This window comes from Amblyraja radiata, chromosome 7 (assembly GCF_010909765.2).
Source record: "Amblyraja radiata isolate CabotCenter1 chromosome 7, sAmbRad1.1.pri, whole genome shotgun sequence".
NCBI lineage: Eukaryota > Metazoa > Chordata > Chondrichthyes > Rajiformes > Rajidae > Amblyraja > Amblyraja radiata.
In genome coordinates, this window is record NC_045962.1 from 11,503,054 (window position 1) to 11,518,447 (window position 15,394).

General features: G+C 48.8%; 1 protein-coding gene across 2 annotated transcripts in view; it reads left to right on the top strand.

Annotated features, from left to right (window-relative positions):
• The window catches only part of boll (boule homolog, RNA binding protein), a 90,272-nt gene that overhangs the window by 62,957 nt on the left and 11,921 nt on the right, over positions 1-15,394 (top strand). For both annotated transcript variants that reach the window (XM_033023698.1, XM_033023697.1), the window contains exons 8-9: positions 5,231-5,278; positions 12,322-12,450. In XM_033023698.1, the coding sequence (XP_032879589.1) occupies positions 5,231-5,278; positions 12,322-12,450 (177 nt within the window). The remainder of the gene's footprint in view (positions 1-5,230; positions 5,279-12,321; positions 12,451-15,394) is intronic.

Below are 15,394 nucleotides of genomic sequence, written 5' to 3' on the forward strand. Positions count from 1 at the left end.
ACAATTGTGAGTAAGGTGGTGTAGAAACTATAGCGCTGTTGTATACCGTTTTGGCGTAATTTCAGGATCACATATACACACAAACATAGAAAAAAATAGGATGAGAGTTTTAGTAATATACTAGACTAAGTGGGACCTGTTGGGTCCCATTCTCACACGGGAGGCCCGGTCCCCCAACGCAATATTCCACCTCTCCACCAATTCCAATATTTCACCACTCACGCATAGCCCCCAACTGCGCAGGCACGTCTGACGGGTTCCCGTTGTGACGCCCCGATCACGGCCTGTGGACTCACAGTTCACTCAGTCACGGCTTGTGGACTCACAGTTCACTCAGTCACGGCTTGTGGACTCACAGTTCATTCAGTCACGGCTTGTGGACTCACAGTTCACTCAGTCACGGCTTGTGGACTCAGTTCACTCACAGGAGGAGGTGTCTGGGGGACGGTGTATGTGGGGGGAGGTGGGGTGTAGGGAAGGGGGTGTTGGGGAGGGGGGGTGTGTGGGCTCATCGGTTACCGGCTCCGACCATACTCACCGGCTGCAGGACCCAGCTCCGGACTCACTCAGCGGCTCCCGTCCCCAGCGCTTGTCGCGCTCACAGCCCGCTCCCGCCCGCGAACACAGCCAGCCCCCGTCCTCTTCACCCTCCCTCTGTTTCTCTCCTTTTATCTCTCTGTTTTATTATCCTTATAACTAAAACTCTGATCTTGTATGTGGGTGGGTGTATTTATTTGTTTGTGTGTTGTCACATCTTCTCGAAAACACGACGCGCTAACGGTAAACTTTTTACATATTCGGGAAGAGATTTACCCCTTGGAGTCCGAAATCGCCTTATCTGAAAAATTCATGCTTTATTTCTCGAGATTTATGAAAATGATCACAAATCCGATAAAACTTTGAAAATAAACGAGATGGTCTCGCTGATGACGTCACAATGGGTCTGCTGCGCGCGGCCTGCTCGGTGTTCCCCGCGCTGCGAGTGACGCACCCCCCCCCCCCCGTACTCGGGCCCTGGAGCCTGAAGCCGGGAGCGAGGGAGTATTGCATCCTGGAACCAGCCTTCCCCTGTGACGACCCATCTCCCCCCCCCCCCCCGGGCTCTGGATTGAAGCCGCTGAACTCGCAGTCCTTTGGTTGACGTTCTCCTCCTCTCCCCATTTTCCTCCTTTCCCCCATCCCCTTCCTCTCTCCCTCCTCACCCCCGCCCTCTTCTCTCCCCTCCCCCCTCACTCACCCCCATCCCTCTCCCCTCTAGCAGCGGGGTGGAGCGGTTAGCAGCGGGAGGGAGGGGGCGGGGAGGAGGGGTGCCGCAGGCCATGAGGAGAAAGTTCTTCAAAAGCAAGCCGGGATGCTTGTGACCTCAGGATCTGCAGTACAGAGCCCACTTGCTCATTCTTTCTGCGTCTTTTGAAGAACCGGGTTGGGGGGGGGGGGGGGGGGGGGGAGGAGGAGGATGGTGGTGACGTCACTCTTGGAAAACAGTGCCCAGCCGGCAGCGCATTGTAAACTGCAGAGCCATTGTGCCGTCATCAGCTCGTTAACTTCAAAAACTTTCAGATGAGGCGATTTTTGAGATCATGAGGTAATATGTAGCGCGTCGGGTTTTCGAGGAGATGTGAATCACATACGCACACGCACACAAACAAATAAATACATCCACATCCAAGATCAGAGTTTTATATTATAACTAAACCAAGTGCAGACCCGTTGGGTCTGTTCGGGGGGGGGGGGGCGGCATGCGGCGTCACACACATTAACCACCCCCACGCACACTAACTACTGGGGGAGAGAGAGAGGGAGGGGGGAGAGAGAGGGGGGGGTGAGAGGAGAGAGAGGGGGGGGTGAGAGGAGAGAGAGCGAGGGGGGGTAGAGGGAGAGAGGAGGGGGGCAGGGCGGCAGCCCGAACAAGGCACGGAGCGATCTGAGGACGGTGAAAAGCAGCGGGGGGATCAGCCGATCGTGGCTTCCGCCAGCGTGACAGAGCCGGGCCGGGGGGTGGGGGGACAGATGATCGTCCCCTGTGACGGGTAGAGAGCAAAGATCCTATAGCGGTATAGGGTCGTTGGTAGAGAGGAGAGGGAGGATGGAGAGGGGAGGAGGTGAGAAGAAGAGTGGAGTGGGGGGGGGGGGGGCTGGAGGGGAGCCGGGCTGCCAAATGAGGAGAGAGAGAGAGAGAGAAGCGGCTTCTGACTCTGGAGACCCACAGCTGGAATGAGCACGCAGGCAGGCGGGGCCTCAAGAGCTCCGCCGACAATGAGGAGCAAAGATCTTTGGTGAGGAGAAGGTTCAGCGCGTGAGGCGCCGCTGCCCCGAGATATGTAGAACAAAGATCCTATAGCGGAAGGGAGATGTAGAATCTTTGTTCTGCAGAACTTTCTCGATCTTTCGGCGCCTTTAATCCACAGCGGCGGGGGGGGGAGGCCAATAGGCAGGTGGCCCTGTATTGGTAGGCACTGTGACGTCAGCAGCTGGCAAGCGGCGATTATATTTTAAAAAGTGAGTTTTGTGAACAACTTTATTCAAAATCTGGGGAAATTATTGACCGAATTTAGAGAGGAGTGTATTTATGAAATCGTAAGTTAAATCCCTACCGAAATTGTAAAAATCTCTGCGTCTTTGCGTCTGGTTTTTGAGGAGATACTTTTCAAATGCAAAATGACACACACATACACACACAGTTTTAATAGATACTAGACCAAGTGCAAACCCGTTGGGTCTTTTCCCCCAACACGCGTTTGCGAGGGGTGGGGGGGGCATGCGGCGCCACACACGAAAACCACCCACACACACACTAACTACCCCCTTTGATATTATATTAATATTATTAATTTGCTCCTTTTACCCCATATCGCCCTATCCACTGATGCATAGCCCCCAACTCGCAGGCGCGTCTAGAAGGGTGGGGGGGGGGGGGGGGGTAGAGAGTGAGGACAGCAGTTTGATTTAATTTTTTTTTGATGTTTTGTGAACAATTTAATTCAAAATCTGGGGAAATAATTGACCAAATCTAGAGAGTTGATTTCTGAAATCATGTTAAATCCCTACCGAAATATGTAAAAATCCCTGTGTTTTTGCGTCTAGTTTTCGAGGAAATATTTCAAAGTCAAAATCACACACACACAAGTATACTAGACCAAGTGCAGACCCGTTGGGTCTGTTCCCCGAACGTGTGGTTGAGGGGGGAGAGAGGGAGGAGGGGAGAGGGAGGAGGGGGGGGGGGGGAGAGGGGGGTATGGATGGGAGGAGCGGAGGGGTGGGGGGGGAGTTGTTACCGAACTGAACTGACTGTGGCTCCATTAATGAATCCATTAATGGAGCCATTCTGCTGCTGGATTCGAAATTGTTCCCATCAGATGCCGAGTTCCCAGAGCCCTGGTTAGACGCGGGGGCCCCTCACGGTTAAGTCTGTGAAAGCGGCCCCCTCAGATACTGTGAGGCCTCGCATCCTCTGCGCTTCAGACCCCGAGTACGGGGGGGGGGGGGGAGGGTGTAGTGGGCATGCGGCGTCATGTCGAGTGAGCCTGCCGGCCAGGCTTACGCCGTCGACACGCTGCGTACGACGTCGAGACGCTGCGTACGCCTTCCATGCGCCTGCGGTCGTTGACGCGCCGACTGTCACGCTGGCTCAAGCCAAAGATCGGCTGTGATTGAGAGAGAGGGGGGAGGGAGGGAGAAAGGGGGGAATAATGGGGTGGGAGAGGGGTAGGTGGAAGAGAGGGGGAAGAGTGGGGAGTGAGGGTGTGGGGAAGAATGGGGAGGGAGGTGGAGAGGGGAGGGGTAGGGGGGAGAGGGGGAGTGGGTGGAGAGAGGGGGGAAGAGATGGGAGAGGAGGGGGTGAGGGGGAGAGGAAGGGTGGGAGGAGGGGGGAAGAGGGAGCATGAGGGGCGATGGGGGAGAGGCAGTGGGGAGAATTTGAGGGGTGGGGGTGCGCGTCGTCAGAGGTGAGGGCTGGTTCTTGAACGCAATAATCACCCGCTCTCTTGTTGCAAGAATACGGCGTGTTTTTTTCAAAGGCCTTGCGATTGGCAGCAGGAGGGAGGGGGTGGGGGGAAGGGGTTGTCCGAACGGTCCCGTAGGCGGTTCCCGGCCGCATGCTGCTCACTGTTCACAGGAGAGAGTGAGAGCGAGAACAGTGAGAACAGAGAGCCTGCTGCTGCTAGCGGGCGGGCGGACGGTGAAAATCAGCAGAGGGCCGGCCGATCAAGAGAAGGGGGGGGAAGGGAGGGAGGAGAACTCGGCGCTTCAGGGCGGAGTGGGAGAGAGGAAGGAGAGGATGGGGAGAGAGGTGAAGTGAGGGGGGCGGGCAGGCGGGTGGGATGGAGTCCAGCAGCGCGAGCGTACTTGGAGGCAGATTGGTCGGCATGTGGGATTGTGACGTCAGCAGCCCTTCTTAGATTATAAAATGAGTGAGTGTGGGGGGGGGGAGGGATTTAATTAAAAAAGGTGTACATAAAAATGTCCAAATGTTTTGAGGAGTGGATGATTGAATGTAAAAGTGAAATAGGTAGCGAAATGGGCAAAATGCAGGATAATTTCAAAGCTGTTTTGGCGGAGCAAGGAATCAAAGGCCAAATCTCTCTCTCTCTCTCTCTCTCACTCACTCACTCACTCACTCATTCTCACACACACACACACACACACACACACACACACACACACTCACACTCACACTCACACTCACACACACACACTCATATTTGCACATTTAAATCGAGACATCGACTCTCTTTAGAGACAGCTGCTCTTTTCTGCATTAAGGAGGTTATACAAGCTTAATTTTCAAGCAAGGAAACGTCATTTGCTTTTTGCTCAGGGACAGGTATGGGGACTTCTCTGCATTGAAGGCTACTCCATGATATAGACTGTCATATATTGAACCCATTCCTTGCAGAAACCTCCCTGGCTATCTCCAGTCAGATATGCCTGGCCAAAGCTTGGAGGTTTGTACAGTTGTTCATCCCCAGAAACACTATCCACCCCTCCAATCTCCGAAATATCCATTTATTCAGTACAGGTCCACCAATGATTTTCCGACAACTGGTGGTCTGGCACCCCCTTTAATCAGGACAATTAAGACAATTAATCTTGCCGTTAAATTTCTCTTTTTTATGACATTCACTAACAGCAATAAGTTAACCCACAATGTTATACCAATAAAATAAAGTGGATCTTTTCAGGTCAATATTGTAAATTAATAAGGATTTGATTACTTCTCTTTTATTTGCAGGCACCTGCACATTGTCTTGCAGGGCAGTGGCAGTGGGGATTACCACAGGTAAAACCTTTAATTTGTTTCAATTTCCAAACATGGTAGTTCATTGACATTGATGTTTGGTGAATTAAATAAATTGTATATTTGTTGCAAGTCTTTAGATAAAGATGTTTGATAATGTTGTTTTCAACAGGTCAGACCGCTATTGTGAAGTCATAAATAGCTGACAAAAGTTAATTGAACTGAAAACACTGTATCTCTCCCTTGAAGTTGCTTGACATGCTATTTCCTGTTTAATTTCCTTTTTTCAGCATCTACAGAATTTTGCTTTTGCATGTAGTTTTTATTTCATGACTTTATAAACTAAAATTCTGCAACTATTTAGCTGCTTATTGAAATCAATTAATCTATTAATAGTTCTAACAAAAACATTGAAAAACATTTAGTTTTGTAAAGTCATTTTCAATTTTTAATTAAAAAAATAATTGACATAGGTATTTGTGTAAAAAATGCCTTTCATAAGAATTCATAAGGAATAGTAGTAGAATTAGGCCATTCAGCCCATCACGTCTACTCCGCCATTCAGTCATGGCTGATCTATCTCTCCTTCCTAACCCCATTCTCCTGCCCTCCCACGGCTCTCCCACTAGTGGAAACATCCTCTCCCCATCCACTCTATCCAAGCCTTTCTCTCTTCTGTATGTTTCAACGAGGTCCCGCCCCTCATTCTTCTAAACTCCAGTGAGTACAGGCCCAGTGCTGACAAACGCTCATCATAAGTTAACATCATTCCTGGAATCATTCTTGTAAACCTCTCTGAACCCTCCAGAGCCTGCAAATCCTTCCTCAGATATGGTGCCCAAGGTTGCTTACAATATTTCAAATGCTGCCTTACCAGCGTCTTATAGAGCCTCAACATTACATCCCTGTTTTTGTATGCAAGCCCTTTTGAAATAAATGCTAGCATTGAGTTTGCTTTCTTTACTACCGATTTGACTTGCAGATTAACCTTTTTGGGAATCCTACACCAGCACTCTCAAGTCCCTTTGCACCTCTGATTTCTGGATTCTCACCCCTTTTAGAAAATAGTTTACACCTTTATTCCTACTACCAAAATGCATGACTCCACACTATATTCCATCTACCACTTTGCCCACTCTCTCAACTTGTCCAAGTCCTTCTGCAGAGTCCCTGCTTTCTCCACACTACCTGCCCCTCCACCTAATTTCGTATCATACGCAAACTTTGCCACAAAGCCTTCAAGCCCCTCGTTCAAATCATTAATACACAACGTGAAGACTAGCGGCCCCAGCACCGACCCTTGTGGTACTCCACTAGTCACTGTCAGCCAACCAGAAAAAGCCCCCTTTATTGCCACTTTTTGTCTTCTGCCATCCAGCCAACCTGCTTGCTATCCATGCTAGTATCTGTCCTTTGATATTGTGGGCTCTCATCTTCTTAAGCAGCCTAACGTGTGGCACCTTATCAAAGGCTTTCTGAAAATCTATGTAAACAACATCTACTGGCTCTCCTTTGTCTGTCCTGCTATTTACTTCTTCAAAATTCCAGCAAATTTGTTAGCCTATTTTATCGTGAACTTTTAAGTACTCCGTAACCTCATCCTTTATAATGGACCCTAAAATCTTACCAACCACCGAAGTCATGACTAACCAGCCTATAGTTCCCACTATTCTGCCTTGCTCCCTTTTTGTGCAGTGGGGTAATATTGGCAATTTTTCAATCATCTGGGACACTCCTGACTAGTGATTTCTGAAATATCACTATCAATGCCTCCACAATCCTTAAAGCTACCTCTTTCAGAACCCTAGGGCACAGTCCATCCGGCCCAGGTGACTTATCCACCTTCAGCCCTTTCAGCTTCCCAAGCACCTTCCCCCTGGTAATAGCCACTCCACTAACTTCCACCCCCTGACTCCTGAATTTTAGGCACATTGCTGGTGTCTTCCACTGTGAAGTCTGATGCAAAAAAGTTATTCAACTCCTGCCAATTATTTATTCCCTATTATCACTTCTGCATCATTCTCTAGTGGTCTCACATCCACTCTTGCCTCTCTCTTGCTCCTTATATAACTGAAGAAATTCTTGCTATCCTCTTATATTATTGGTTAGCTTACCTGCGAACTTCTTATTTTCTCCCTATATTGTCTTTTTAGTTACCCTCTGTTCTTTAAAAGCTTCCCAATCCTCTGTGTTCCCACTAATCTTTCAATGTTATAAGCCTTCTCATTTAGTTTTATACTGTCCTTGACTTCCCTTGTCAGCCATAGTCGCTTCTTTCTCCCCCTAGAAGCTTTCTTACTCTTTGTATCCTGTATCTTCCGGATTATTCCAAGAAATTCCTGCCATTGCTGTTCCACCGTCATCCCTGCTTTGTCCCTTTCCAGTCAACTTTGGCCAGCTCCTCCCTCATGCCTCTAGTCCCCTTTGCCCAGCTACAATACCGACACATCCAATTTCACCTTCACCCTCTCAAATTACAGATTAAAACTTATGTTGTGGTTGCTAACTCCTAATGGTTCCTTTACCTTGAGTTCCCTTATCAAATCCGGTTCATTAGACAGAAACATAGAAAATAGGTGCAGGAGGAGGCCATTCGGCCCCTTCGAGCTAGCACCGCCATTCATTGTGATCATGGCTAATAATCCACGATCAGTAACCCGTGCCTGCCTTCTCCCCATACCCCTTGATTCCGCTAGTCCCAAGAGCTCTATCTAAATCCCTTTTAAATTCATCCAGTGAATTGGCCTCCACTGCCTTCCGTGGCAGAGAATTCCACAAATTCACAACTCTCTGGGTGCAAAAGTTTTTTTCTCATTTCAGTTTTAAATAACCTCCCCTTTATTCTTAGGGGAGGCCTATGACTGTAGCCCCTGGATCTGGACTCCCCCAACATTGGGAACATTTTTCCTGCATCTAGCTTGTCAAGTCCTTTTATAATTTTATGTTTCTATAACATCCCGTCTCATCCTTCTAAATTCCAGTGAATACAAGCCCAGTCCTTCCAATTTTTCCTCATAAACAGTCCCACCATCTTAGGGGTTTAACTTCATGAACCTACAATAGCAAGGATGTCCTTCCTCAAATTAGGAGACCAAAACCGCACATAATACTCCAGATGTGGTCTCACCAGGGCCCTGTACAACTGCAGAAGGACCTCTTTACTCCCATACTCCCAGTCTAATTTGACACCATTGAGATAGTAATCTGCCTCCTTGTTCTTGCCGCCAAAGTGGATAACCTCACATTTATTTATATTATACTGCAGCTGCTATGCAGCTGCCCACTCACTCAACCTGTCCAAGTCATCCTGCAACCTCCTAGCATCCTCTTCGAAGTTCACACTGCCACCCAGCTTTGTGTCATCTGCAAATGTGCTAGTGTTACTTTTAATTCCATCACCTAAATCATTAATATATATTGTAAATAGCTGTGGACCCAGCACTGAGCCTTGCGGCACTCCACTCGCCACTGCCTACCATTCTAACAGGGTCCCGTTTATTCCTACTCATTGTTTCCTGTCTGCTAACCAATTCTCTATCCATGTCAATACCCTACCCCCAATACCATGTACTCTAAATCTCCTGTGTGGGACCTTATCAAAGGCGTTTTGAAAGTCCAGATACACTACATCCGCTGGCTCTCCTTCATCCATTTTACTCCATCACATCCTCAAAAAATTCCAAATGATTAGTCAAGCAGGATTTCCCCTTCATAAATCCATGCTGACTTAGACCAATTATTTTACTGCTATCCAAATGCGCAGTTATTACTTCTTTAATAATTGATTCCAGCATCTTCCCCACCACCGATGTCAGGCTAACTGGTCTATAATTCCCCATTTTCTCTCTAGAAAAGTGGGATAACATTAGCTACCCTCCAATCCACAGGAACTGATTCTGAATCTGAGAACATTGGAAAATGATCACCAATGCGTCCACAATTTCTAAAGCCACCTCCTTGAGTACACTGGGATGCAGACCATCAGGCCCTAGGGATTTATCAGCCTTCAGTCCCATCAGTCTACCCAATACCTTTACTCGCCAAATGCAAATTTCTTTCAGTTCCTCTCTCTCCCTAGATCCTCCGTCCTCTATACATCTGGGAGATTGTGTCTTCCTTAGTGAAGTCAGAACCAAAGTACTTGTTCAACTCTTCTGCCATTTCCTTGTTCCACATAATAATTTCACCTGTTTCTGCCTTCAAGGGACCCACTTTTTCTCTTTACTAATCTTTTTCTCTGAACATACCTAAATAAGCTTTTATTCTCCTTCTTTATATTCTTTGCGTGCTTACTTTCGTACTTCATCTTTTCATCCAATATTGCCCTCTTTGTTACCTTCTGATGTCCTTTGAAAGTTTCCCATTCCTCAGGCTTCTCGCTACTCTTTGCTATGTTATATGCCTTTTCTTTTAGTTTTATACTGTCCCTAACTTCCCTTGTCAGCAACGGTTGCCTCTCACTCCCCTTAGAATCTTTCTTCCTCTCTGGAATGAAATGATCCTGCATCTTCTGGATTATGCCCAGAAATTCCTGCCATTGCTGTTCCACCGTCATTCCTGCTAGGTTGCTTTTCCAGTCGACCTTGGCCAACTCCTCTCTCATGCCTTAATAGTCCCCTTTGTTCAAATGCAACACTGACACGTGTGATTTAACCTTCTCCCTCTCAAATTGCAAAGTAAAACTTATCATATTATGGACACTACCTCCTAGCGGTTCCTTTACCTTGAGCTCCCTTATTAAATCTGGTTCATTACACAACACTAAATCCAGAATTGCCTTTTCTCTGGCAGGCTCCAATACAAGCTGCTCTAAGAATCCATGTCGGAGGCACTCTACAAACTCCCTTTCTTGGAGTCCAGAACCAACCTGATTTTCCCAGTCTGCCTGCATATTGAAATCTCCCATAACCACAGTGGCATTACCTTTGTTACATACCAATTTTAACTCCTGCTGCAACTTGCACCCTATATCCAGGCTACTGTTTGGGGACCTGTAGATAACTCCCATTAGTGTCTTCTTACCTTTATAATTCCTCAATTCTATCCACAGCGACTCAGTCTTGTTGCAAGGGACTGAATTTCATCCCTCACCATCAGAGCTACCTCACCTCTTGTCCCCACCTGCCTGTCCTTCCCGATCCTCCTGCAGCCATGTCTCTGTAATCCCCACAATGTATTATCTACCACTCTCCAGCTGAGCCTCAAATTGATCCACGTTTCTAAGTTTCTATCCACTTTACTTCTTATACTTCATGCATTCATATACAATACTTTTAATCCATTACTCACCACATCTTTCACATCGATTCCTATTTCACATGGCCATACTCTCCTATCCCTTCGTGAGCTTTCTGTCCCATTAATTCTGGTGTCTTTCTTAACTTTTCTACACTCTTTTTCCCTTTAACTCCATCCTTGTATTTCCAATTTGTCTCTTCCCCCACCCCCACTATTTAGTTTAAACCCACCCATGTTGCATGGCAAACCTTGACTGCTAGAATGCTGCTCCCCCGCCTGTTAAGGTGCAACCCGTCCCTTTTGCACAATTCACCCGTATCCCAAAACAGATCCCATTGGTCTAAGAATCAAAATCCCTGCCCCCTGCATCATCTCATCAGCCACACATTCAGATCCCCTATAGCCCTGTTCCTGCCCTCACTAGCACGAGGAACTGGAAGCAAACCGGAGATAACCACCCTGGAGATCCTGCTGTTCGGCCTTCTTCCGAGCTCTCTAAAGTCATGCTGCAGATTCTCCTTCCTCTTTTTCCCGACATCATTTGTGCTGACATGCACTACCACTTCCGGCTGCCCCCTCTCCCCTTGAGGCTGCCCTGCAATCGGTCCGTGATGTCCTGGACCCTGGCACCAGGGAGGCAACACACCATCCTTGAATCCTGTCTGTGCCGCAGAAACCCGTCTGTACGTCTCGCTATGGAGTCCCCTACTACCACAGCTCTGCCTGATGTCCGTCTCTTCGGTTTTGACTCTCAGACCTGTCCGCCGCTCAGACTGGCAGTGTCTTCTGTCCCGACAGCTTCCAAGAGGGTGTACCTGTTTTCAAGAGGTACAACCCCGGGGGTCTCCTGTACTCCCGTATCCTTCCTTTCCTCATCGTCACCCACCTTCTCTCTTCCGGTAACTTCGGTGTAACAATCTCGCTGTAGGTCGTGTCCAGGAAACTCTTGTTTCCCAGATGATCCTGAGGTCATCCAGTTCCCTAATACGGTCCTTCAGGAGCTGAACCTGGACACACTTTCCACAGTTGCAGCAGCCAGAGGCACCAGCAGTGTCCCTGACCTCCCACTTCCTGCAAGCATCACACTGAATCAGCTTGCCTGTCATTTCTTCACTGCGTCTCACCCTCTCCAACTTTTGGCGTAGTCTCCTCACCTTAGCCTCCTCGCCGAAGACTCTCGAGTCAAAGACTTGCACTTTTCTCACGGCACTCGAGCTAAAAACTCACACTTTTTTCACAAGGCACTTCCCTCGACAAGGCCGCTCCCTAGAGCAAACCTTGCTTATATTAGCTGGAATTGACTAATTCACTAATTAGCTAACTTACCGATTTACTAATTAAATTCTTCAGTCAATCCCCGCACTCCTTCACCTGCCACTCCTCTACTGAACTTGACATAACACTAAATACAAAATTGCCTTTTTCCTGGTAGGCTACGCTACAAGCTGCTCTAAGAATCCTTGTATATTTTCTTTTTGTAAAGGATGATATTTGGCTTAAAAGAACGCTTATTTATTTGAGATAATATTTATTTCAGGCAATAAGGAATAAACATTAGTGTTCCTGGCTTCAAGTGACCAGTGAAAGTGAAGTATCCCTCAAGACAAACTAAATTTCTGTTCAGAAGTGATTTACTGAGTTTTGATGAAACATTACACCAGGCATTGATGAGTTTTACATGCTGATGATATAGTAGGAGCCTAATTCTATTTTACTGCATTGTCTCATTCAGAAACATTTTCTAAAATTTGTTTAAATGAACTGGTATTTAAACTGAAGCAAATCTAATGTCAGTTACATCAAATACTTTATGATCCGCTTACAATGCTAATTTTTTATTTTATTAGTCACCAGCCTCCACAGCTTCTGTGCTATATTTACAACCATCTGAGATAATATATCAACCTGTGGAAATGCCTCAAGATGGAGGATGTGCACCACCCCCACTTCCAGTGATGGAAGCCTCAATGCCAGAGGTAAAAATACTAAATTAGTTAAACAAAAGGAAAAACATTTATTTGTTTCATGCCAATTTTGTGCTGTACACACTATGACTTTTAGTATTTACTAGACCAAGTGGGACCCGATGGGTCCCGTCCCCTCAACGCGTGGGGGGGTGGCGGCCTGCGGCGTCACACACACACACTAACCACCCCGCACACACACTCATACTAACGCCCCCCCCCCTTAATATGATATTAATATTATTAATCTGCTCCTTATCCCCCGCCTTATCCACTCACGCATAGCCCCTAACTGCGCAGGCGCAGCTAGAGAGGGAGGGGGTAGAGAGGAAGGGGGAGGGGGGGGTAGAGATTATGGGGTGGGTGAGGACGCGGCTTCACAGGGGAGAGCTGGTCCCTGAACGCAATACTCCACCACTCGCCCATAGGTCCCAATACTCACCACTCCCTGGAGAGGGAGTGGTGACAGAGAGGGAAGGCGGGCAGAGAGGGAGGGGGGCAGAGGGGGATGGGGGGGCAGAGGGGGAGGGGGTAGAGGCAGCACCTACCCAGGACGTAGAGCAGCGCCAGGGCCTGGAACACGGCCTTGTTCTCATACTCAGCCCGGCCCTGGCTGGAGACCGCAGCTGTCAGTTCAGCCGCCGAGGTCTGCAGTCCAGGCCCCTATTTCATCTCCAGGCAGGTCCCGACTTCATCTCCAGGCTCGTCCTTTGTTCCACTGGCGGCTTCTTTTTCGGCACCGGTCACGGCCCCATCCCACGCCCCGGGCTCGGCCCTCGCTCCAGCTCCAGGCTCTGCTCCAGCCCAGGCCCAATCGCCGGGCTCAGCCCGCGGCAACAGCCTCCCCGCCGGGCGACGGACCCGAGCGAGGCTGCGGGCGGGCGTCGAGCCGAGGACCCCGAGCGAGGCAGCGGGCGGGCGTCGACCCGAGAGCCGCGAGTGAGGTGGCGGGCGGTCTTAGACCCAAAGGAGGCTGCAGGCGGGCGTGGATTCGAGGGAGGACTCGAGCGGGCGTCGACCCGAGCGAGGCAGTGGGCGGGCGGGCATCAAGCCGAGGACCCCGAGCGAGGCAGCGAGCGGGCGTCGAGCCGAGGACCCCGAGCGAGGCAGTGAGCGGGCGTCGAGCCGAGGACCCCGAGTGAGGCTGCGGGGGGTGTGAATAACCCGGAGGGGGGTAGTGTGAATAAACCGGGGGGAACGATTGTGACTAACCCAGGGAGAGGTCGGGGGGGTGACATCACTCGAAACTAGTGGAATAATTCTATGTGTGAAACGGGTTCAGAGCCGAACCAACCTCATAGTGACGTCATCAGTGGAAGCTGGTCGTATTAAAAGGGCGTATTTTTATATTTTTTTAAACTAATCAGCAACAGGTCGAGAAATAAAGCATTAAATCTTCATGAAGCTGATCACTGCTTTGAGGGGAAAAGTGTGAATCAGAATATGTAAAAATGTAATCGTTACCACGTAGTGTTTTTGCGAAAATCTAAAGACACACACATATACACTCATACTAGATGAGAGTTTTAGAGTTATACTAGACCAAGTGCAGACCGTTGGGTCTGCTCCCCCAAGGCAGCTGTTCCCTACCCGTAACCCTCACGGAAGGCGTGGTCCATGTGCAGACCCGTTGGGTCTGCTCCCCAGTTCAATATTCCACACTCACCCTTTCCCCCATTGTCACATGGGAGGCCTGGTCTCCCAACGCAACCTATTGCCGAACGTAAAAAATCCTAGTTCCACTTCCCAATTTAAAGCCCACTGCTGAGGGAGGCAGGGGAGTGCTGGAATCTTATGTTCGGGAAAGGCTTGAGTTGGAGGACCACGCCTCCCATGGGGGATATGGGTAGGGGTCGGGGTGCGTTCCAATTGCAATACCATTTGACCCTCCCCCTCCTGACCTGCCAGGAGCTATGATGGCAACATTGTTGCAAATATCGAGTGCACTTGCTGTGATATCCCATTGAAGTGAAAAGTTCAGAGTGTTCCTGTCTTGCAACTTTGTATCGAAGTGTGTTGGAAGCTGTGAGGATTGATTTTAACAGTAAAATTCTTGTGAAAGTTGGCATTTTTAAAGCTTTAATTGCAAATAATGTGAAATTTAGGATGAAATCTTAAGTGAATCTGATCACTGCCTGGACGGGGAAAATGTCAACCGGGATATGTAAAAATGTTATCGTTACCGAGTAGTTTTTTCACGAAGATGTAAAGACACCCACATATACACAGACGTGTACAAGATCAGAAGTATATGATATGATGATGATACTAGACCAACTGAGACCTGTTGGGTCCCTGTCACACGGGAGGCGTGGTCCCCCAACTGGGGTGTGAATAACCCGGGTGGGGGTGGGGGTGTTGGCTGCCTTTTTGAGCTGGGGTTGCCGCTTCTCTGCGCTGGCGCGGGAGCTCAACTCCCTCCGGACCAATCGACAGGCCCGGACTGACGACACTAGCGACCCCAGGCCCACAGCTAGCGCGAAGAAAAGCGGCAACCCCAGCTCAACTCCCGCCGGGGCCAACTGACTGGCCCGGACCTCACCACCGCCGCGGCCCCATCGTCGCGAGGCCTCACCGCTGCGGTCTCAATGTTTCCTTCACCGCTGCGGTCTCGATGCCTCCTTGATGGCCGCGTAAAACCCCAGCCGGGGCGTCAAGGGTAGAAACCCGGGTCCGGAAAAGCGGAATATTCTGGGTATGAAACGGGCGCCGACCTGAGCCAACCTCATTGTGACGTCATCAGTTGAAGCTTAAAAGGCAGTTTTGTCTTTTTATAACTTTAATCACCAATTAAGTCAAATCTTGTGAAGCTGATCACTGCTTAGAGGGGAAAAATGTGAGTCAGAATATGTAAAATAATGTTATCGTACCTGCGTAGGGTTTTGGTGAAAATATAAAGACACACATATATATACACACACAAACATACAAGATGAAAGTTTTAAAGTTATAATAA